Genomic DNA, 22257 nt, shown 5'->3' on the forward strand with positions numbered 1-22257 from the left:
TACAATACTAATACACTATACGCGTACCAAAATGGAGCCATTTCTACTTCTATCCGATAATATGGTATTTATAAAATAATGTTGTAGTAACTTTTTTTGTAAAGAAATCAAATATTTGTAGTTTATGACTTCTTCTATTTTATGACATTAATTCATGATAGAAGTGTTATTTTCAAACTTAAAAATTCAAGGTCATTTAGCAAGTGTTACACCCAACCCAACAGTGGGTTGGCTAGACCGTCTCATCATATACATTAACATTATACAGTGCCACAATACAGATCATTAGGCCATTGATTCATAATGCTTTATTCTTACCCATCAGTAAGGATAACAATCCTCAGTCACAGGTAATTTCCAGGTCTATATCATTGATGACTACTAATCAAACGAAAACAAGAGACATCCAAATTCAACAACCAGTGCTCGCCATCTCTTACATAATCGAAGTTAACATAGACAAGACAAGTCTTCCATGAAACTCCTCTAGGTCGCCTCACTAGATTTCAAAACACGAGAAGCAGACTATTATATTTACATAAATGACTCTTATTATGTCTGCTGTCAAGCCTTTGGTGAAATTATATAGCTAGTTAACTTGCATCATCCTTAGCTAGCGGAACAGAATTTGCCTGCAAACAAAGTTGTAGAGCACAAAATTGATGCTATCAAATAAGACATAGAGCAAACCTTTTCAGAACAATTAAGAAGACACACAAAGGATAAGAGAAAGCTAACAACATACTCTATTATTAGCTGAAATTTAGAGAAAATCACATTATTTGTAGGTTTCATTTCTCATTCTATACATTGTCTCTTATAATTTTGTAATTTTCAATACATTTTAAGAGATTTTGTGTGAGAATAAGTGTGTTATAGAGAAGACATTATTATATGATCCAAGACCACCATGATATTTAACTAAATGTTATTATTTCCTTGTAAATTGAAATTTTTTATTATGCCACATAAAGATTAGCTGGGACCATAGAGAAGTGGTGACGCTAGACCATATAACATCCACTCGAGATTATAAAGCTCATAATCCTGCATGAACAAATGTCATGTGACTCACCAAATCACGGAACTTGAGGATATAGAACATCTCAAGATATCGTCGAGTTTCACGCCTCTCTAATTTGGAAACGTATTTCCAGAAACTATAAACTCCCGCCAAAGTCATAAGCCTTTCGGAATAAATCTTCCACGTGTACCTGTGCATTTTGGCTTAGCATTCGTGTTTCACAAGAAAAGCAACACAGTTTTAACAAGATTACCTACCTTTCATAAATTCTTTGAAGACCACCATCAGATATTTTCTTCCAATGGCTTGGGTCCTCCTTGCTCTTTTGGAAAAATTCAACTAATAGCTGTGAAGCTTGATCAGGGTGATAAGGATCAATGTGGAATCCTGATATACCATGCTCAATGATCTCAGCCGGACCACCATGGCAAGTAGCAAAAGTGGGGAGTCCACAATTCATGGCCTCCACAACTGTAAGTCCAAAAGCTTCATAGAAAGCAGGCTGCAGCAAGAGAGTAGTAGTTACAAATAAAGCTTCATAGAAAGCAGGCTGAGCATTCAATCAAATAGGAAAGAGAGAATAGTATAATTATAATACCTGAACGAAAGCACCTTGTGTGTCTGCTATGTAGCGATACAGCTCCCCATTACGTGCCCTATTTGTTTGGGCAGCAATCCAACGAAAATCACCAACTAAGTTATACTTTTTCATGAGCTCATGCATCTTCTCAATTTCTGCAATTTCTTCTCTGTCACTGGACTTCTTTACATCAATATAACCAGCTACTATGACAAGGTTGACCAGTTCCCTCAATTTGCTGTTCTTACCAAAGCTTTCTACCAATCCAGTTATGTTTTTTACTCTGTCTAGCCTTGCCATGGAGAAAATTATGGGCTTTGACTTGTCTTTCAATAAACCACTGCCACGAAAGAGACGAAGATAAACTCATTAACTGTCATAGTTGCTTTCAACTGACAAATGCGGCAAGCATGTTAACAGCTCTTACAAACAGCTTTAGATATTCTATTCCTTATCAGGAATATGCATGTGGAGGTCAGGGTGAGTTTTCAAAGGAGGCATCAGTACTGAAGGAAAAGTGATGACTTGAAAGTGGAAGCTGATTGACTTGTATAAATTTTTGCATGATGCATAATAGACAACTAAGTCAACTTTCATTCATATTGACCCTTTAGAGCATAGAGCTGTTGGGGAATTGAGGTAGAAGTAAATAACCCAAATTAAGAAGTTCTGCAATAGAAATAGACTCACATGTATTCATCAGTCTGCTCAGGAGCAAATAATAGCTGTTCAATTGAACCATGCAGGGCTGTAAGTCTGTTCTGCTTTTCAGAGTAGGGGAAATATATTGACATATCAGCTCCAGGAGAGACAATATTGAACTTGGGATCAAAAACATCAATGCCATGGACAACCCTATAGAGCCCAGGAAGAGTAAAACCAGCGTGGCTCTCATACTGGCCAACAGTATTTTTCCTGAAAGACAGGTTAAGAAAATGAAATGAGTAACATTAGCTTAACTGAAAAACAAGTATATATAGATTACAAGGAAAATGTAGGTTAGCACCAGGGATAGATATGTGAGATGCCAAGAGAGGATGCTTAAACAAAATAGTAACTAGCTCATATGCCTTTCAGAGAAATATCAAGAGACAAAAGAAATGACTAGGTATAGCATCATATAACTGAGTGGTCTTTGGTAAGCCATGAGTCCATGACACTTGCTGTCACCACGCATAATTTAGGAATCTTGAGACAACAAGTTATGTTACACCAAACACGGTATAAGTCTCTCAGTACAGTCATGGATGCCTACACATGTAATGCCAAATGGGTAATGCAAGGTTCAATGAAAAGAAGCCAATAACAGTTAAAATAAGAATGGAGATGTGCCATTTGGGAGCATATGTTTGTTAAACAAAAGGCAATCATTTGTATCATAATTTTATCTGCAAAATAAATAGTCAGAGTGGAGCTTGTAAAAGAAAAGAAAGTTATATAACAAGCGAGATTATAAAAGAATTAACATTGTCACAAAATCATGAAGTAAACCATATATATCATGAAAACGGTACTTACGTTCCTGCAATCTCCTGGTATGTACTGGTGATGATAAAATCAGCATTATTCATGGCTATTAGGTCAGCAGTAAATTGGCATGAAAAGTGGTATTTATCCTCAAATTTCTTCCAATATAAATCTGAATCTGGATATTTTGTCTTCTCAAGTGCATGCGCGATTGTGCACTACACATATGAACATTCAAATCCATTTAAGTTGAATTCTCAGCTGTAGATAACATGAGCTTTCACATTTTGTAAGGCAAATTAAGATGATAAAGAAGAGGGACAAGAACCTGTGTAACTCCCATTTTATAAGCCAATAAAGATGCAACAAGATTCCCATCACTGTAGTTTCCAATGATGAAATCAGGATACCCTTGTAACTCAGCAGCAATTTCACTGGCAACATCCTGTAGACATACATAACCATCAATATTAAATGAAATGCTAGCTCATGCAGTATATATGGTGAATTACTAGATTCTTTAAACTAAGATAAGAAATAGTTTAAATCCTCATAATGATTCCTGATCAGGTGAACAATTCAAGCTATACATGTTAATGGATGACATTTACCTCTGCATAAGTCTCTAGATAAGGCCACACATCAAACCTTGAAATCCATTTACGGAGAGTTCCTGACTCTGATCTGAATGGAACTCGCAAAATATGAGTATGGTCAGTACCACTGACTCTTTCTAGCCGCTGGTTGCATGTTGTCCCCTTTGCATCAGGTATTAACCTGGTAACCTTCAGAACAGAAGACAATTTTAATTTGACTTGAACTGAAAAAACAATCAAATACAACAGCCTTATCAATATGAAGAACCTGACCCAAAAAGTTACACTTACTATTAGAATTCTTGGAGTGAAATCAAGTCCCTGTTTCTTGATCCGAAGGAGCATCTCATTTTCAAGGGCACGCACTTGATCTAGTATATAAACAACCTGCATATAAAACCTTTCATGTATGACGGTGTGCCCATATATATGATATATAACTCAAACAATGCAAGATAAAAAGAGGGAAACAACTAAGGGAAAAAAGGACTAGAAAGGGGGGGGGCGGCGGCAGTGAACAACATATGCATATCCAGCTCAACTAGTCTTTTCGGTATATGACAAAGGAGATACCTGCCCACCAGTGTCAGGCAAACCCAAGACATTGGCTTGTCCAAAGTAGCCATGAGGAGATAATATAGCAACATTGAATACCATTGGTACTCTCCCAAGAAAAGTCTCTAGTGTAGAAGGATCAGGAGCCTGAAGAATATCCAATAGCAGATGCATCATTTCCAATACCCGTTCAGCAGTATCACCCCAACCTCTCTCAAAACCCATTCCTTGCAATCTACATTCAGAAAATAGTCAAAGGAAAAAAAATTAAACTAAAATGTCCTACAAAATTCTCACATCATTCGTACTGCAAAGTGAAGACATGTAAACCCATTTTCAAACAGAAACTTACACATATTCAAACTCTGAATAGAGTGTATCATGTGCAAGCTTAGAGAGATAATCCTCAGCCTTGGCCAATGCAGACTGAAGTTTGGAAATGGTTTGTATTCTATCATTTAACATCAGAGCCTGTAACATGGATAACAAAGGAGAGAAAATTTTCACAATCTATAGATTCCTCGTACCAAAAAAAAAAAAAAATTCAAATATGACATTGAACACTCAGGATATATCTTTCAGAGAGGAAGGGAGGGAAAGAGAAATTCAGGGCCAAGTTTCATTTTTGAAATTATAGATGTTGTCATGTAATATAATCACTTTATTAGAAGTGCATAACACATCATACTCACATGGCCCTTGTATTTGTGAGCTCGGAGGAAATCAAGCAAGGGCTGCAAGGAATCCTTGTTGCGAAACATAATAGATGAAAGGTGGCGATTGAGAAATTGGACACCATTGCCAATGGATGCTGAGCGAGTTGGACGAGGAAATGTGGCATTAAATGGCTCAAAATCAAGCTCCAATACAAAATTGTCATTAATCCTAAAGCACAATTCAAAACAGGAACAGTCACTAAGTTACAGTCCAAGTGCAGAGGTTATTTCTTATAACAAAAGCTACGCAGTATATTTCTTACTTTCCATCTACAAGTTCTTCCTTGAAGCTGAGATATTCAGAAACACTTAATTGCTCCACGCTGAGCTCAGAGACATTAACACGGACATATTCCCAAACACCAGGTCTTGGACGAACTGCTATTGCCACAAAAGGAGGCAAAACTATGGCTTCCTGTCACAAAAACAATGCTACACATTTTCATACCATATCTTAAATCTTCTAATGTGATTGTGAAGTAACTTTCCCGAATATGACAGTTACAATAAGGCTAAAGTTGGATGAAAGTTTTCAATTAATGAAGACGACAAGTAACAACTTATTCAATTATTAAAATATATATATATATATATATATATATATATATATATATATATATATATATATTATCAGGTGAAATTATGCTTAGACCTCACTAAATAAACTGGAAACACTTTCTAAAAATGGGACCTACATGAGAATTTACCAAACACTAACTAAAGCGAAGTTATGGTAGGGCAAGTGACCTTTGCAGACTTGACGATTTCACCAAAGGGACCATTTTTAAGATCCACTATTGCTTGATCATCGCCAGGGATGTTGTCAAGTTCATCAATCAAATTATGGGGTTGCAAAATCCCTCTCCCCTGAGCCACATACCTTGAAACAGAATAACAAGTATTCATCCACCAACACACTCATAGAAAGACATAGTGAAACAGAGAAAGATGCACATGTGCATGTGCATCAAATATTAATTATTAATTAATAAAGAAAAAAGTGGGGTTAATGAAGAAGTAGAATTACCTGGAGAGGAGAGAAATGAGTTCGTTACGGTGAGCAGAGAGAGTGTCTTCAACTCGGTCTCTGATACTGGGAATCCGACCAAGCTTTGGTTGCGTAGACATAACGATCACTATGTTTATATGTCTGTTAAGTTCTTCTTAATTAGCTGCAAAAACTGTCAGAGTGAATTTGGAGTTTGCAAGTGGAAAAAAGCATGAGAGTTTGTGACGTGTTGTGTCGATCATAAGAGCTGAGTTTATATAGTACAGAGAAAAACAGGGAAGACGGTATGCGTGGCGATCATTCATTATTTTCCTCCATATTATTGTCGTTTAATGAATAGAATTTATGTTTTTGTCCCTATTACTTAATAAATTTAATATTTTATATAATCTGTAACTAGTAGTTTTGGACCCCCATTTTTGTACTTTATTCTTTCAAGAGATGCTTCATGAATCTAAAAGTTAAAGACGTAGAAAAAACTCTAACTCGAAAGATGCTTTGAATTTAAAGCTCAAATTTAGAGTTATAAGAAAAATAAAACACAAATTATTTGATAGTTTTAATTTAAATTTTTTTTAAGTAGAAGTAGAAGCTTATTTGTCATTTTTTTTTCATGTATAAGAATTGAAAATAGGATCAAGGATCAAGAAAATATGTAATAATTTACGTATATAATTTAATCAATTGAATTATATGCCGTTGACTTATTATTCACCGTTAAACATTAACAGCTTATTTTAAAAGTTACTTTAGTTATAAAAGATTTAAAAGAAAACATATTTGATAGTTAATTAATTGCATTGTTTCGTGATCGAAGGAAACAGAAATGTCGATAACATATTTATCAACACATTGCCTTGTATACTATAAACTTAACACATATAATTTAAAACACGAGTTCATTTAAAAATAATATTGCCTTGTATTTTTAACGTGTAATAATATTTAAGAAGTGTCGATGACTAAAACTATTGGAAACTTTAAAATAATGAATACAACTCATTAGATAAAGAGCAAAACTTACACAATTTTTTTTATAATCATATGTATCGATGTTTATTGTGTTTACCATTGATTAATTTTTTTAAAAGAATTTAGTTAGTTATCTTTAATAAGAAGAGTTTTCTTAACTCTTTTCTTTTCATCCGCATATCACAAAACGGAGATTTTGCTCAAGAAAATCAAGTCTATTTTCCCTCTCAAATTAATAACTAAATTATATATATAAAGTTTACTCGTATACTATAAACTAAATTATACAATTTAAAAATGAGATTTTCGGACTCCTCAATTTTTTTAATTAGACATTTTAATATCATCTTTTGTATCTCCTTTAAAGGTGCATTTATACAACTAGCAGCAAGAATGTTCTATCAGGCATCTCAATTTTTTTTCTCTCTCATATATTTTACACATTTTTAATCGCTTACCCTTTGATTCTGTCATGTTTTGTCTTTAACTCTAAATTAAACTTTAATAATTTATTTTTAAATTGTCAATAATTAAAAATAACTTAATATCATAATTTAAATTATTTATTATAAATAAAAATATTATTTACTTATTTAAAAATGTTTATTATTATAAAATTCAATTATGTAAAATAAATATTTATTTATATAATTACGGAGTAAAATTCAAATTATGTTTTAAATTTTAAGCCTATTAAAAATCCTTTTAAAAATATATTTTTATTTACTTGTTTAAAAGTAATCTCTTAATTTTGTGGCTACTTAATAAGGTCATAACTCATATAAAGATAAATGGATAATCCTGGGAAGGGGGGATCAGTGTTATTCCGTATGACAATATTCAACTTCAAATAGAGACAGATACACACATTAAGTCATCAACCTACCCCAATAAATGGGCAGACATTCATGAATGTATCTGCTACAAGTTCTTTAACCATATATTTTTGTTTAGCATCATGAATTATCCAATAAACAATTTCAAAAGTAAAACTAAAAAGGCAACACCTTATCCTAAACTTTTTATAAAACCTTGTGCTTGTCCTTACGGTGCATTGGTTTGTGGCACGCACCGAAAAATTGACTTGGTTTCGCCTTCTTTATCCAATTACATATATTATATTGAACTCGGCACTACTGCTACTATTTACTCTGATCTGATGTGCTTGTTTCTGGTATATGCCCAATGGATCTTATCCATTTGCTTTGGTATATGCCCAATTGCCCATGGTTCTATCAGCTTGGATATTCTGTGTGCCATAATTGTATGACCAACTACTGTTTCTGAGATAAACAACACACTAGTGCTCTGGGATTTGACTAGAGGGCATTTAAAATTTCGGGTTGAATATATAATTTAGTACTACACCGGTAGCGGATTTCCAAATTAGTTCATATACATAAAAAATTGTTAAATCGATTCCTATGCGCGTAAATGTTACTAATTTAGTTTCTGTGATTGTTAATTTAATCTTTTTAAGTTCATTATAAAACTAACAAATTTAAGTTGTATTTGGTCAGTATTTAAAAAATGGTCTGAGAAAATACTTTTGTTCTTATTTTATTGTTAATTATAAAATGTTTTCATTTCATTTTAAAATAATGTATAAGAAACAGTTAAAAGCTGTATTGTTTTTAAATAAGAAAACTTAAAAACAAAAAAATAAATATAAATTATGTGATATTTTGTAATAAAAAAACATTTTCAAACTAAATACCGCCTTAAACAGTCAACTCTGGCACTTCTTTTGTTTCTTCCAGAAAACTCTTCTTATTTAGTTATTCTTCAGAGAAAAATTAATTTAATAAATTTTTTTCAGCAATACATATTTACTCACTTTAAAAAATAAATACTACTCCAAATACTAAGAAATACATATTGAAAAAACTTGTATGAACATTACAAAAATCCATGTCTATTGTTACGCTGTTGTAATTTTTAAGACATAATAATTGTCAAAAATAACTTCATAATAATGCAACAAAAAACGATCTTTATCCATACTAACAAATTATAATCCGGACACTAAAAAAACAAAAGAATCGCTTCACATCTAATCAAATTTGTCCACGTTAGGAAAATCTTATCCAAATTATTTTGTCATATGGTCTCTATTGAACGTGTGGCTTTTTGTTTTTGCCGTTCATTTATTTGCTTTCAGACCAAAAAAATTCGAGGGAGCCTCGCACGAAATCGTTGTTTCAGACCAAAAAAAATTCCTCAGTTCCCTCCTTCTACAAGGCTGGGAGTATCTCACGATGACAAAAAAAAAAAAAAGGACGCGTGTCTTTTTCCCAGTGCATATCTTTTTATTTTTAAATTTTCAGTAATAATAATAATAATAGAAACACTGGTTCAGACACAAATTGCTTAGTAGCAGTAGCAGGTTTATTTGGAGTCATGACAGTTCGTGAGTTTTCCAGACAGATCGATGGGACCAGCTTGAGCTGTCTTCTCTTTTTTTAAGTTTTGATATTTTGGCCACGTAACAGACTAAGTTAACCAATTTCAATGTTTGATCAAACTAGTTTATAAGTTACTCAAATAACGTATAAGCTACCAAGTAGCCTTACCAACAACACGTGGTTTGAATTTTGTATCTTGAGAAGTGATCAACTTATATGCATATCAATCTTTATTTTATACTATTTAATAGTTTTTATTAAATAATTTTCTGCTAAAAAATTATATTTTTTATTATATAAATTGTCTATACAAATATTTATATTAATTTAAAAATTATTAATATGTCGTTAGCATACATTAAAATTGAAATGATATTTAATTTTCGGAGCACCTGAACGATATATAATTTCCAAACCAAACGTCGCTGTGTAGCAATTGGAGTGATGGATACCAAAGTGAAAATGTCACGAAACTTTTGTTTAGAGTCATGGGTATTTTCACGGGGTGCCCTATTTTAGGGTAATTACTTTCTGCACCCTTTTATCGCTTCATACATCCCGAGAATTTTTGAAAGGACAAGAATACCCTCTAATGATTTTAGTTGCCACACCCCATGAACCCTAAGCACCCCTCATCCCTTCTCCCTTCTCCCTTCTCCTTCCTGAATGACACTTCCCTTTTCCCTTTCCCCGTTGTTGTTCGGTGGTAGATCAAAAGCTCAACTAGGAAGACCTGAAAGAGGCCACAATGGAGTGACAAGCTGGAAGTATATCTTTGTATCCTCCATTTCCTTTGGATCTGGCTTTAATGGATGTTATTCTAAAATAGCAATTCCATAATTTGAATTTTGCATTATGGAGCAACTATTCTATAATATTTTTTAGATTTTCACATTATTCCATAATAGCTTTTTCGAAAGCATATTAGTTCATAAAATATATTCTGCAATAGTTGTTCTGAAATGCAAAATTCAAATTTCAGAATGGTTATTATGCAATAGTTTTATGGAATTATTATATGCTTTCGGAAAGGCTGTCTTGGAGAGAAAAATTCAGTGATTTTGGTTTAGTGAAGCTTTGTGTGCATGATATGAATGGGGAAGCCTACGACAAGTTCCAATGTGTACGCGTTTATGGCTTTGTTATTGGAGGTGGTATGTGGGAGAAGGCCGGTTGAGGTGAAGGCTCGGAGCATCCTATGTTGGTGAAGTGGGTGTGGGAGTGATGGCCGACAACAAAGAGAAAGGGGAAAGGGGTTGTTGCTGCTTTAAAGGGGAAGGTAAACGAGGTGCGCATTAGGGTTACAAGATGGGGAATGGATGTTGGGTAACAAGAACTGTATTATTGTCCTCAATGGGATACTTAGCAAAAATGGGATGTAGGAAGCAATTGACCACAAGTAGAAACCAAATGTGAGTAGGTTTCAAGTATTGGGTTTTTGATTAGTGGATATAAACATTTGAATCATGCACCTCCCACTTTGATTCATGCACTTCCCAAATAAAGTTGAATGGACAAAAATGTTACACTATCTTCTTCCTCTAGTAACGTGTGACGACCCTCTACCCACTTGACTGTTCTCCACCACTCTTTGATTCATGCACTTCCCAAATAAAGTTGAATGGACAAAAATGTTACACTATCTTCTTTCTCTAGTAATGTGTGACGACCCTCTACCCACTTGACTGTCCTCCACCACTCTCCACTGTGTCGTAGATCTTAAGCATCTCGTGTTGGCTATTCTAAAATAGGAAAAATATTGTGCAAGAGTAGTTATTTCAAGAGTGTATATGTGTTTCAAAATAATTATTCCATAACAGAAAAAGTTATTTTTGAAAAAACTATTTTGGAAGGAGATTTTTTCTATTCCATAATAGTTGTTTTGGAATATATATACACTTCTAGGACAATTATTCTATAATAGAAAAAAACTCATTCTAAAATAATTTTTCTGGAAAGAATTTTTTATATTTCATAATAATTGTTCTAAAAGTGTATATATATTATAGATCCAGAATATAATTTTTTTTTTTATGAAAAAACTATTCAGAATGAGATTTTTCCTATTTCAAAATAATTAGTTTGAAATACATTTACACTTTTGGAACAACTATTCATGAATATAAAGATCTCACTCCATAATAGTTGTTTCACAAGTGTATGTGTATTTGGGTGAGGTTGAGACAAAGGACTTTAGAAATGATAGTTTGAAGATATTTAAAAATTGAGAGATACAAGATTCAAATGTCATGAATATCTTCTTAAATGTTGGGCCTTCATCCACAAAATATATTTTTTAAAGAGTATACTATTTGAGAATTGGATTTTTTTATTTAAATATTTGAAAATTATTTTTTTAAAACAGGAGAAAGGGAGGAAGACAAGTATATATTTTTTGTGATAATGACTGTAGTTGTGCAACATCCGTCATGATAAAAATTATTTTTTACAAGTAAAAGGATTATAATATATTTATATAACAATGATGAAAAACTTACATTAACTTATTATTTTTATTTTAAAAAATTATCAAATTAAAAAATATATATCAAAAAAATTACACTACTCTTCAAAACCCAACTCCTAGGCATAGCCTAAAACAAATTGAGTTATTTTTTTCTCATCCCATGTGTCAAGTGGAGTAACTCATTGATAACATTCTGTATTTTTTTCTTATTTAATACAAGACAATTTTGTTTAAACTCAATCTATCAATAAACTTCCCTTCTTATTAACTTAATAAGATGTGTTAGAGAATACATGTTAGAGAGTGTGTTATTAACACTTTCCATGTTGATAAATCCAATAAACTTTTGATGTATTGAGTTTAGAGGATGAAAATTAAAAAATAAAATGATTTTTATTTTTTAATTAAAGTAGAATGTAAGACATATGAAATTTAGGTAAAATTCAGATGATTTCTTCAATAATTTTCTCTTATTCCCCCTCAAGCAAACACATCCTCTTACAACGAACATAAGTATTTGCAATTTATCCCCTTTAAATATAAAAAAGAAAAATAATATTATGTGTAAAAAAAGAGAAAGAGAAAAATATCTTTAAAAAACGGTATTTGTGTGGCCTCAGCTAAACTCGATATCCCCTTGTAGCTGTGTTTGTTATCGCTCGCTCGCTCTTCCTTTCTTTCATTTCTTCATTTGCACAACACAATCACTCTCACTCCCCAATTCCGATTCCCTCTTAATCCAAAACCTCAATGACCTCATAATTCGCTCGCTGCTTCAGATTCCGCACGCTTCAGGGATTCAAGATTCAATGAGATTGCTCTCTTCCAATAAAACATGGCCTCTGCATCCTCCTTATCAGGTACGTCTGCTAAACCTTCGTTTAAACCCCCTTCTTCACGCACGTGCCTTCGTTCCCCTAAAACACTGCAAACCAACGCTCAACTAATGCGCCTACTGCCTATGTTCCACTCTCTATTAACGCGCTTTAGATTCTTTTCTCCCTACGCGAATTCACGCGCCTCCAATCGCGGAGTGTTGATTTTTTCTACTGAATGTTGTTTGTGTCGTTTGGTTCATTCGCTGTTGTCGTTTCCTTTGAGTGGAAGAGTTTTGCGAGTGTGGTTTTCTGAGTGAAGGTGTGAATGTGATGCTGCAGTTTCTCTAGAATGCGTGAACGCCTGCAAGCCGTGGAGAGGGGATGGAAATGTAAGATTCGACTGTAGTCTTCTATCGTGCGCGTGGAAAGCTCCGAGGGCTCTCACCGGGTTCCTTGCCAGCACTGCTCATCCTCATCAGTGTTCGAACTTGTCGAATGGGCGTAATGGACGAAGGAACCGGTATAATTTTGTAAGTTTTTTATGTTTTCCTCTGCCTTTCGAAGTATCAGTACTTTCTATTTGGCCATTAGGGATGCTGGTTATTGGTATGAGAGTAATTGATTGATCATTTTCATTTCTTTTCATGTTGAATCAATTTGGTTGCAATGGATGTTTTGATTACTAATTAGGTTACCTGTTAATCTTGCGAAATTGACAGGGGTGTGAAGCCTTTAGTGTAGGTGGTTCATGCCATGATGAACCACTTGATATCATACTTTTTGAAGGATACTCTAGATCTATCTCGTGCCAAAATGCTCCTAGGAGATGGCAATTGTGTTGTTCTTTGGCCTCGAACACTGTCACTGAGTTTTCCGCGGAAAGTTTGTGGGAGGTACAGTCATGAATTTTATGAAATCATGCCTATTGTTGATTATAATTCTGTGAATGGGGACATCCTCTTTGCTAGTGTCTGAGTCGTACTGTACTATCTATCATATGATGCCTCAGGATCTTAAACCTGCTATCTCGTACCTGTCACCTAAAGAACTGGAGTTAGTCTACAATGCTTTTATGGTGAGTTGATTACCTCAAGAAGCAATCTTGGCACGCACTTTTTGGCAAAATCATCTCTTCAACATAGTAGGATTTACTTACTTATTTTGTTTCGTTTCTGTTTTATTCCTGGTTGTTACAGTTGGCGTTTAAAGCTCATGATGGTCAGAAAAGACGCAGTGGTGAACCCTTCATCATTCACCCAGTCGAGGTTGCACGCATTCTGGGAGAACTTGTGAGTCATGAAAAAATGCTTCCCTTTTGCCAATTTTACTTAATTAGTGTGTATAACAACTCTATATTTATGATGGAACCAACCATTTGTCTAGGAACTTGACTGGGAGTCGATTGCTGCTGGATTACTTCATGATACAGTTGAGGATACAAATGTTGTTACTTTTGAGAGGATAGAGGAGGAATTTGGTGCTACTGTGCGGCACATTGTGGAAGGAGAGACCAAGGTACTTATTATTCTTGAATCCTGATCGAAAAGCATTACTTCAAATCTAAATCCTCAATAGCATTGGTTCCATATTCATAAACTTACCAAATAAATTTGAAACATGCTACGTTCTAAATCCTAACTAGGTGTCGAAACTGGGAAAGTTGAAGTATAAGAATGAAAATGATTCCGTGCAAGATGTGAAAGCAGAAGATCTTCGGCAAATGTTTCTGGCTATGACAGAGGAGGTGACCTCTTTTTCATAATATATTCTTCTCTATTCCCATTCCCATTCCCAATGCATTCTTTGTTGAAAGCGGTTTGACAACTAATAAATGTCTCATTTCAGGTTCGTGTTATAATTGTCAAATTGGCAGATAGGTTGCATAACATGCGCACACTATCACATATGCCTCCACATAAACAGGTTAGGATTGCTGATTTGAATAATAACTGGTGACCATTTTCTGTTCTGCCCAAAGGAAGGAAACTATTATGGCCATGCAGTCCTTTTACTATGAGATAATAGAAAAAAGGGAATGGATCTTCTCATGTAATTTAGTTGATTTCTCTCTACAAAACATTAAATGGGTGGGTCCCTATCAAAGTTTGTGAGTTGTGACTATCTATAATGAGATAGATGCAATTTTCAGATGAAAATCTAACTTGAAAAGATACGCTCCCATACCAAAAGGACTATGCAATCAAGTAAAAGCTAGGGTTTTGATAGAAATATGGCTTATTAGCAAAATGAATCTGAGTCTGAAACTGAGACGCATAAATCCATTTAGTCGAATCTTGTTAATTTTCAATGTCTCGAAACTAAAAAGTAAATATCATTGTTCATGAAGAACTATCTTTTTCTGAGTGGCCTTTACTACACTCTGTTGTCATTGAATTTTCTAAAAGGGTGATATAATGTGAATGGTACTGAATACACCCAAGGCATTTATGTCTTAAATGTTATAGCAATATCATCTTTTTTTTACTGGATTCCTTATAGGCAGCTATAAGACTCACACTTGGGCCTAGGGTGGTTGTTAGGTAAGGCCCTCCCCAGGGCAATGGGTCAATAGTTGCAGGACTTAAAACCCTGACATTGTGGGTAGACTTTGCCTGGGGTCATAGTCCACTTTTACTGAAAGCAACCATTATTGGTTATAGACTTATAGTAGTATTGTTGTTTTATCTTGTTAGATGTTATATCAAATGGATCAAGTGTATGATAACCCTAGCTCCTAAATCTTGTTCCTAACATTTAATATTACTATACTTGTACAGACTAGCATTGCGATGGAGACATTGCAGGTATTTGCTCCTTTGGCAAAGTTGCTTGGGATGTATCAAATTAAGGTATCCTATAATTAAGAAATCATTAAGGACTAGCATTCATGTTTTTTATCCTGTAATGCCAGGAGTCCACATATTTAGAGTAGAACTCGGGATTGAAATACTTTGTGAATTTTATAGTAATACACCTATATTTCATCCCATGAGGGAAATTTAATATATCATGACTCATAGTTCTTTTTTGAGGATGCAGTCAGAACTAGAAAATCTATCGTTTATGTACACAAATGCGGAAGACTATGCTAAGGTGAAGAGAAGAGTAGCAGAGCTATACAAAGAACATGAGAAAGAACTTCTGGAGGTAATGCTGGTCTGTCTATCTTAAATTGGTGTTTGAATAGACAAGTAGAAAAATTATAACTGTTTGCCATCTTTCTATATGTCTATTTATTGAACCTTTTCTTCCAGATGATAATGTGTCACTGTAGTCCTTTGATTAAGCTTCTTTGTTCTCCCTTTCTTGATAGGCAAACAAAATGTTGATGAAGAAAATCCAAGATGATCAATTCTTAGACCTTCTAACGGTTAAAACGAAAGTTCGTGCTGTATGTAAAGAGCCTTACAGGTTAAGCCCCAAATCTCAATGTCAATGCTACCATTTTGTTTATCCAACTGTTCATGTTGGTTGATGTGTTTGACATCATGTACATTTTACATGTCATAGTTTTTCTATTCTATATATCACTCAAGGTTTTTCTAAATACTTGATGCATACATTGTTTTGTAATTTGAGGTGCTTTTCTGGCTATTCATTAAGAAATATCGCTGATCATTTGCAGTATCTATAAAGCTGTTCTCAAATCAAAAAGTTCAATCAGTGAGATTAACCAAATTGCACAGGTTTGCTTTGATATATACCTTGGAATGCTTAATGTGTTATAAAGATTTTGGATGAATTTTTAAGTTTGTATCTTGAAAACCAACTGTTTATTGTAACCAGCTTCGCATTATTATTAAACCAAAGCAATGCATTGGGGTTGGGCCTTTATGCAACCCACAGCAGGTAACTACTTATCATGGTCACAGATATGACTGTTTTTCTCCCCTTTTTACTTGGTATATCACAAGACATTTCTCTCTTGTGTTTTCTGCAGATTTGCTATCATGTTCTGGGGTTGATCCATGGAATCTGGACCCCTATTCCTAGATCTGTATGTATGCTATTTTCTATTATATTTGACAGTAGAAAGTGTTAGTTTTAAGAGACATAAATTTTCATTGACTGGTGAGGAATATTTGATTTGTTTTGTTTTAGGTGAAGGATTATATTGCAACCCCTAAACCAAATGGCTACCAGAGTCTTCAGACCACCGTGATTCCATTTTTGTATGAGAGCATGTTTAGGCTAGAAGTCCAGGTATTTTTTTTGTTGTTGCCTTTTTTTAAATTTTACTTTTGCATGTTCCATTTTCACTAACTAATTGTATATAGAGCCCTAGCTGATCCAAATAAAGTTAATCACAAATTTTTCTTATTAGTATGTCATACTCTTTGCAGATTAGAACAGAAGAAATGGATTTGATAGCTGAGAGGGGCATTGCTGCTCATTATAGTGGGAGAGAATTTGTCACAGGGTTGGTTGGAAGTGCAACACCAAGTAGTAAAAGCTCAAGAGGGAAGACAGTTTGTCTAAACAACGCCAATATTGCCCTGAGAGTATATTATCTGTCCCTGATAGACTATGATAGAAATAATCTTTTAAACTTTAAAAGAGAGATTTTGGTGTAGCCATTACTCAAGTTTGTCGCCATTAGTCTATGAATGAAGTATTTCCTTTCCTACAGATTGGCTGGCTCAATGCAATTAGAGAGTGGCAAGAAGAGTTTGTTGGCAACATGAGTTCTAGGGAATTTGTCGACACCATTACAAGAGATCTGCTGGGCAGTCGTGTCTTTGTGTTCACACCAAGGGGAGAGGTAAGGATTGGTCTGTCATATACCATGCCTATCTTTCCCCCCTTCAATTAATTGAAGAAGACAATTTTAGAAACATGTATTTGAATACTATCTGCCTTTTCTTGATAATTTTTTGTCACATTTTATGCAGATTAAGAATCTTCCTCAGGGTGCTACTGTCATTGACTATGCTTATATGATACACACTGAAATAGGCAACAAGATGGTAGCTGCAAAGGTATCATTTGTCACATTTGCATGCTAATAGAATCAAGTGTCAGACGTCAGTCAGAAAAGACACATAAAATAAAATGTTTGTATTATTGAAATATTAGAGGCTTATTTTGTGTAAATGCAGGTCAATGGCAATCTTGTTTCTCCTGCTCATGTACTTGCAAATGCAGAAGTTGTAGAGATAATCACATATAATGTCAGTATCGTTCAACTCATCCTTTGTGTCTGCTTTTTTGTATGATAGATTTGATGTAATTGGAAAGTCATTATTTTTTGAAAATATAAATTTACTTTGCAATGGTGATATTAGGAAAATACTATGTTTATTGAATTGTATGATTCACCATCTGCTGTTCTCAAGTGTGTGCTATCAAATGTTTTGGTATTAAATACATATGTTTACACAAATGTTTTTTTTTTTTTTTGTTAGAATATCTCAATATCTTGAGAGTATTTTAGAATATCTTAGCATATCATCATGATATATTTGCAATATCTTATGAAACAATTATTCATCTCATTGAGGAAGCTCTCTTAGAAGTTGTTAAATTTTTTATTATGTTTCCTTATGATTCTCAAATCATTGAGGAATTTTTTATTAGTGGTGTTGTTGCATTAGAGGGCTCAGGCTTGTACATTTAATATCATGCTAATATTTGACTTAATTGTCAAGATAAATAAGATTATTGGGTTAATATTTTGTTACACACCATTTCACCGCATATTGATATAATCTCCCTTTAGTGAGTATTCCTTTTCTCGATCTTCCTGTCTTAATAAATCCTAAAATTTCAACATGTTCCTCCTTCGTAATAATTTGTATGTTTCTTCCATGACAATAATAAATTGTTTTCACCCTTTGTTATTTAAGGAGAATGTTTTTGCTTATAGATACACAAATGGTTAGTCAGTTACCGTATATATTTGCCTTTCACTTTGTTGGAGCTCATAATATTAACTTTATTTCCAGGCACTTTCCAGCAAATCAGCCTTTCAGAGGCATAAGCAGTGGTTGCAACATGCTAAAACACGTAGTGCAAGACACAAAATAATGAAGGTAGGATTTAATATGATGGCATAACCCTGAAAAAGTTGTGCTATAAATAAACATTTCATATTTTGTGTAGTTTCTGAGGGAGCAAGCTGCACGCTCTGCTGCTGATATCACTACGGAAGCAGTCAATGACTTTGTCACTGATTCTGACGGGGATAGTGAATCTGAAGAACTGTCAAAAGGTTCCAGTGGCTCTAAATATACGTGGGGTAAAATGTTTGTGAATGGAGCCGAAATATCAACTTTAGGAAGAAGTGAGACCGTCCTCCAAAGTAACAATGGAAGTGCTTGGATCCCCAAGGTCAATGGAAAACATAATAAGCATGTGCAGCATGAAAGTTTCAACGGCAAAGGGGAGATGTTACTGCAGGGAAACCTTGTCGCAAAGATAATTCAAGTTAACATTCCAAGATATAAGGAAGTCCTGCCAGGTTTAGAAAGTTGGCAAGCCCAGAAAATTGCTTCTTGGCACAATATGGAAGGGCACTCCATCCAATGGTTATCTGTAGTATGTATAGACCGAAAAGGTAAGCTTACTATTCTGAATAATATTGATTAAATCTGCTCTTGCTTTGGATGTGCTAAATACAAGTGAACATGGTTGATAATTGATAGAGGATATGCTATGCAAGAGTTGGTAATCATAATAATAGTGTCAACATAAGATACATGTCCTTTACTCCTTGTGGCCTATGAACATTGTGGTAACTGCATTTTTTTTATCTAATAATGTAAGAGTAGAGTGATATCTGGGTGAAACCCATTGGGTCAGAGTGTGGCTTGGATATTTAGTAGTGTTTCATTAAATGCTCTGCTTGATGACTAATGTCTCTGACACAGTAATCAAACGTTATTTCGCCATCTTGCTTGATTGTAACCCAGTGAACAATTATTGCAGGCATGATGGCTGAGGTCACTGCAGCAATGGCCACTGCAGGCATAGCCATATGTTCTTGTGTGGTGAGTGGTTAAACCAAAATCCAAGCAATTATACAGTACTCAAATAAGACGTCTTGACATTATATTAGTATGTTTCTACTTTTGTTTGGCATATCAGTAACACTTTGACTTATCAAATGAACAGGCTGAGATTGATGGAGGAAGGGGAATGGCTGTTATGGTATTTCATGTAGAAGGAAATTTAGAAAATTTGGTACCGTATCATGTCTGAAAACGCTTATTGTGATTTGTTTCATCAAATTTGTGCTTTGTCGACTTACATAAATAATTTGTTTTTTCAGGTCAGTGCTTGCTCTAAAGTGGATCTGATACTGGGTGTTTTGGGATGGTCTACCGGTTGCAGCTGGCCAAGCTTGATGGAAGACCGTGGAGTTCTCGAATGCTAGTTGATTCGATTGCAGTGGCTCTTGGCGTCAACTACAGTTTGCCCAACGATTACAGACCCAGACCAGGGAATTAAGTTTTGTTCGCAGCAACGTAGGCATTTATGTGGCTAAATTTTGTTTATAGTATAGTTCTCATATATTTGTTCGAACTTACTAACCCAATAATCCGGCAGCAGCCTATTGAGTCAAAAGACTCGAAACTCAAGGCACTGTATATAGAAAAGAGTTATAGGATAAAGGAGTATATACAATGTAAAGTAGTTGTGCATAAACTAAGCATTTATCCAAGGAGATTTATAGGGGGTCTCTTATTACAAATGGTCAGTTACCGTGGCCAGTTTAAAGTCTTCCATTTCTACCTAATTTGTGAAAAATGTTAATTAATAGTACTGGCATTCGTAATAGGCAGGATCAGTAAATGCATTCTGATTTCTTTTCTTCTTTTTTTTGTCTTGTAAAAAAATTTACCTTTTTCTCTTATGTAAAATAATTTGACTTTTAAATTTTTAATTGATTGATATATGGATTCTCAAAATAGATTTATTTCCATTAAAAATAGTCAGTAACCTTTTTTAGTACACTTTTTTAAATTTCACAATAGTTTAATAATAAATTTAATGAATCCTAGTGAATTCCTATTAACGACAAAGTATAACTTTTTGCACAGATAATTAATTATATTAGGTGTTATTTTTAAAACAATTATCAATAAAATGTTTTATGATTAGTTAATATAAAAAAATGTATTATCAGTGTATTTTAATCAAATAAGCGATAGAAAAATATTGTATTTAAAAAGTAAGTTATAGCATTATCATCATAATCCACAACTTGTATGGTTCAGTAAACGTGAGAATAGTAATGTCCATTTCCTAACTCATTTAGGGAAAGAAAAAAAAAGCATTAACATTTGATCCTCTAAATTCGCGTCACTACTGAAGTACCCTCGTCTAGGACATAAAATGATTCTTGTGGGCGACGAGTGAGTAGAACTAAGCTCAACAGCAGCGCTAGCAACAGGAAGGGAAAAACCCAGGTGGTTAATGGTTGATTATTTGGCACCATAAAGAAGTTTAGATTTTGGTTCATAGTTGCTTGGTTTGCCACAGTCATGATGGCCTCGTCATCCAAGTCGGAGCCATCCATATCAGAATCGCAGCAAACATGGCTATCTCCCTTCAATTTTTGCTTTGCATGTTCTATCAGCTCCACAGGCCAAATTGGCTCCGGGGAGGTAGTCCCTGTTGCTGCTAATTTTGAGCCATCTTCTTCGCCAATCTCTGAAACATCATGGGACAGCATGTCGTCGTCAACATCGATATCATCGTCCTCGGTCTCTGTTTCTGTTTCTGAGGATGTTAAGTCATCTTGAGGTTCTTCATTCTGGCCACTGGGGCTGTTTAACAATGACATCATGCATTCTTCCGCAACCCCACCTTCGTTCGACGATGCCGCGCTTTCTGGGTGCGAAGAGTCAGAAAACACAATTTCCTGATGGTGAAAGTCGGTTGGGCTCTCCTCTACACTTCTTGGTTTAAGCTCACTTTTATCCTCCTTAACATATATTTGCAACAAGTTAAAGGCCATTCACAAACTCAAGCATTTGCTTTAATAAAGGAAGAATGAATTACCAAAATCAAGGATTGAGCAGACAGCAACTCGGAGGAATCACTAACTTGGTTGATTCTCATATTGGATGCCCAACAGCTGCAGTAACACACACGAAAACATGAACATATATAAACAAGGACATGCTCCTAATGAATAAATGGTATTTAATATGTTTACGTAGAGCATATATACCATGCGGCATCCCCATGCTGAATAAGAGAGGTGAGACTTTGGGTGGTGTCACGATCTTCTTCATGATCAGTCTTACACCCGTGTTCCTCCAATAACAATTGTTGGGGTTTAGGTTTAGGCTTAGGTTGGTGATCATCATGGGTGCCCTTTGCCTTATGTTTTTTGCTCGCAAAAGAACCAACTGCCATGAAACCCGCAAGGGCCAAGGCTCCACCGAACACAAAAAGCCCGGCAATCCCACCATCGCCGCCAATGCTTAAGCTGCTAATTAATGGGTGCATTTTCTTCTTTAATCCTTGCCTGTTTGTGATTGCTGTCCTTTTTTCCTCCATGGTTGTCTTTGTCCCTAGCCTTTTCTTGTCCTTTTTTTTTTTTCCTTTGTTTCTTGAAAGTGCCACACTATGCTAGGGATGAAGTTGATGTTTATAAAGGAGGTTATCATGCATAGAGAAAGAGAGTGAGAGAAACAT

General features: G+C 34.6%; 3 protein-coding genes across 5 annotated transcripts; 1 reads left to right on the top strand and 2 right to left on the bottom strand.

Moving 5' to 3' along the window:
- Positions 1 to 344: 344 nt before the first annotated feature.
- On the bottom strand, positions 345 to 6258 carry LOC100802045 (sucrose synthase 2). 2 transcript variants are annotated; one of them, XM_003554483.5, is made up of 15 exons: positions 5966 to 6258; positions 5686 to 5818; positions 5202 to 5353; positions 4915 to 5107; positions 4575 to 4693; positions 4241 to 4457; positions 3959 to 4054; positions 3683 to 3856; positions 3400 to 3516; positions 3123 to 3289; positions 2295 to 2519; positions 1623 to 1944; positions 1282 to 1526; positions 1076 to 1214; positions 345 to 632 (listed from the first exon to the last, which is right to left on the bottom strand). In XM_003554483.5, exons 1-15 carry the CDS (start codon positions 6064 to 6066, stop codon positions 594 to 596), a joined length of 2439 nt encoding a protein of 812 aa, XP_003554531.1. In that variant the 5' UTR covers positions 6067 to 6258; the 3' UTR covers positions 345 to 593. The 2 variants fall into 2 exon arrangements, with proteins under 2 accessions (XP_003554531.1, XP_040868630.1); XM_041012696.1 differs by having other exon boundaries at positions 3683 to 4054.
- A 6150-nt stretch (positions 6259 to 12408) lies between these two features.
- On the top strand, positions 12409 to 20241 carry LOC100814134 (putative GTP diphosphokinase RSH1, chloroplastic). 2 transcript variants are annotated; one of them, XM_003553611.5, is made up of 24 exons: positions 12409 to 12651; positions 12949 to 13139; positions 13329 to 13502; positions 13619 to 13684; positions 13806 to 13898; positions 13993 to 14124; positions 14252 to 14353; positions 14455 to 14532; positions 15387 to 15458; positions 15649 to 15756; positions 15923 to 16020; positions 16235 to 16295; positions 16396 to 16458; positions 16550 to 16606; positions 16711 to 16812; positions 16953 to 17111; positions 17240 to 17371; positions 17502 to 17588; positions 17709 to 17780; positions 18555 to 18641; positions 18712 to 19165; positions 19537 to 19598; positions 19723 to 19791; positions 19880 to 20241. In XM_003553611.5, the coding sequence occupies exons 1-24, from the start codon at positions 12627 to 12629 to the stop codon at positions 19982 to 19984; spliced, it is 2649 nt and encodes an 882-aa protein (XP_003553659.1). In that variant the 5' UTR covers positions 12409 to 12626; the 3' UTR covers positions 19985 to 20241. The 2 variants fall into 2 exon arrangements, with proteins under 2 accessions (XP_003553659.1, XP_014627433.1); XM_014771947.2 differs by lacking the exon at positions 12409 to 12651 and having other exon boundaries at positions 12989 to 13129.
- Positions 20242 to 20774: 533 nt separating this feature from the next.
- On the bottom strand, positions 20775 to 22257 carry LOC100814662 (uncharacterized). Its single transcript, XM_003553612.5, has 3 exons — positions 21788 to 22257; positions 21616 to 21691; positions 20775 to 21538 (listed from the first exon to the last, which is right to left on the bottom strand). The coding sequence occupies exons 1-3, from the start codon at positions 22117 to 22119 to the stop codon at positions 20903 to 20905; spliced, it is 1044 nt and encodes a 347-aa protein (XP_003553660.1). The 5' UTR covers positions 22120 to 22257; the 3' UTR covers positions 20775 to 20902.

Source organism: Glycine max, chromosome 19, assembly GCF_000004515.6.
Source record: "Glycine max cultivar Williams 82 chromosome 19, Glycine_max_v4.0, whole genome shotgun sequence".
In the NCBI taxonomy this organism is placed as follows: Eukaryota; Viridiplantae; Streptophyta; class Magnoliopsida; order Fabales; family Fabaceae; genus Glycine; species Glycine max.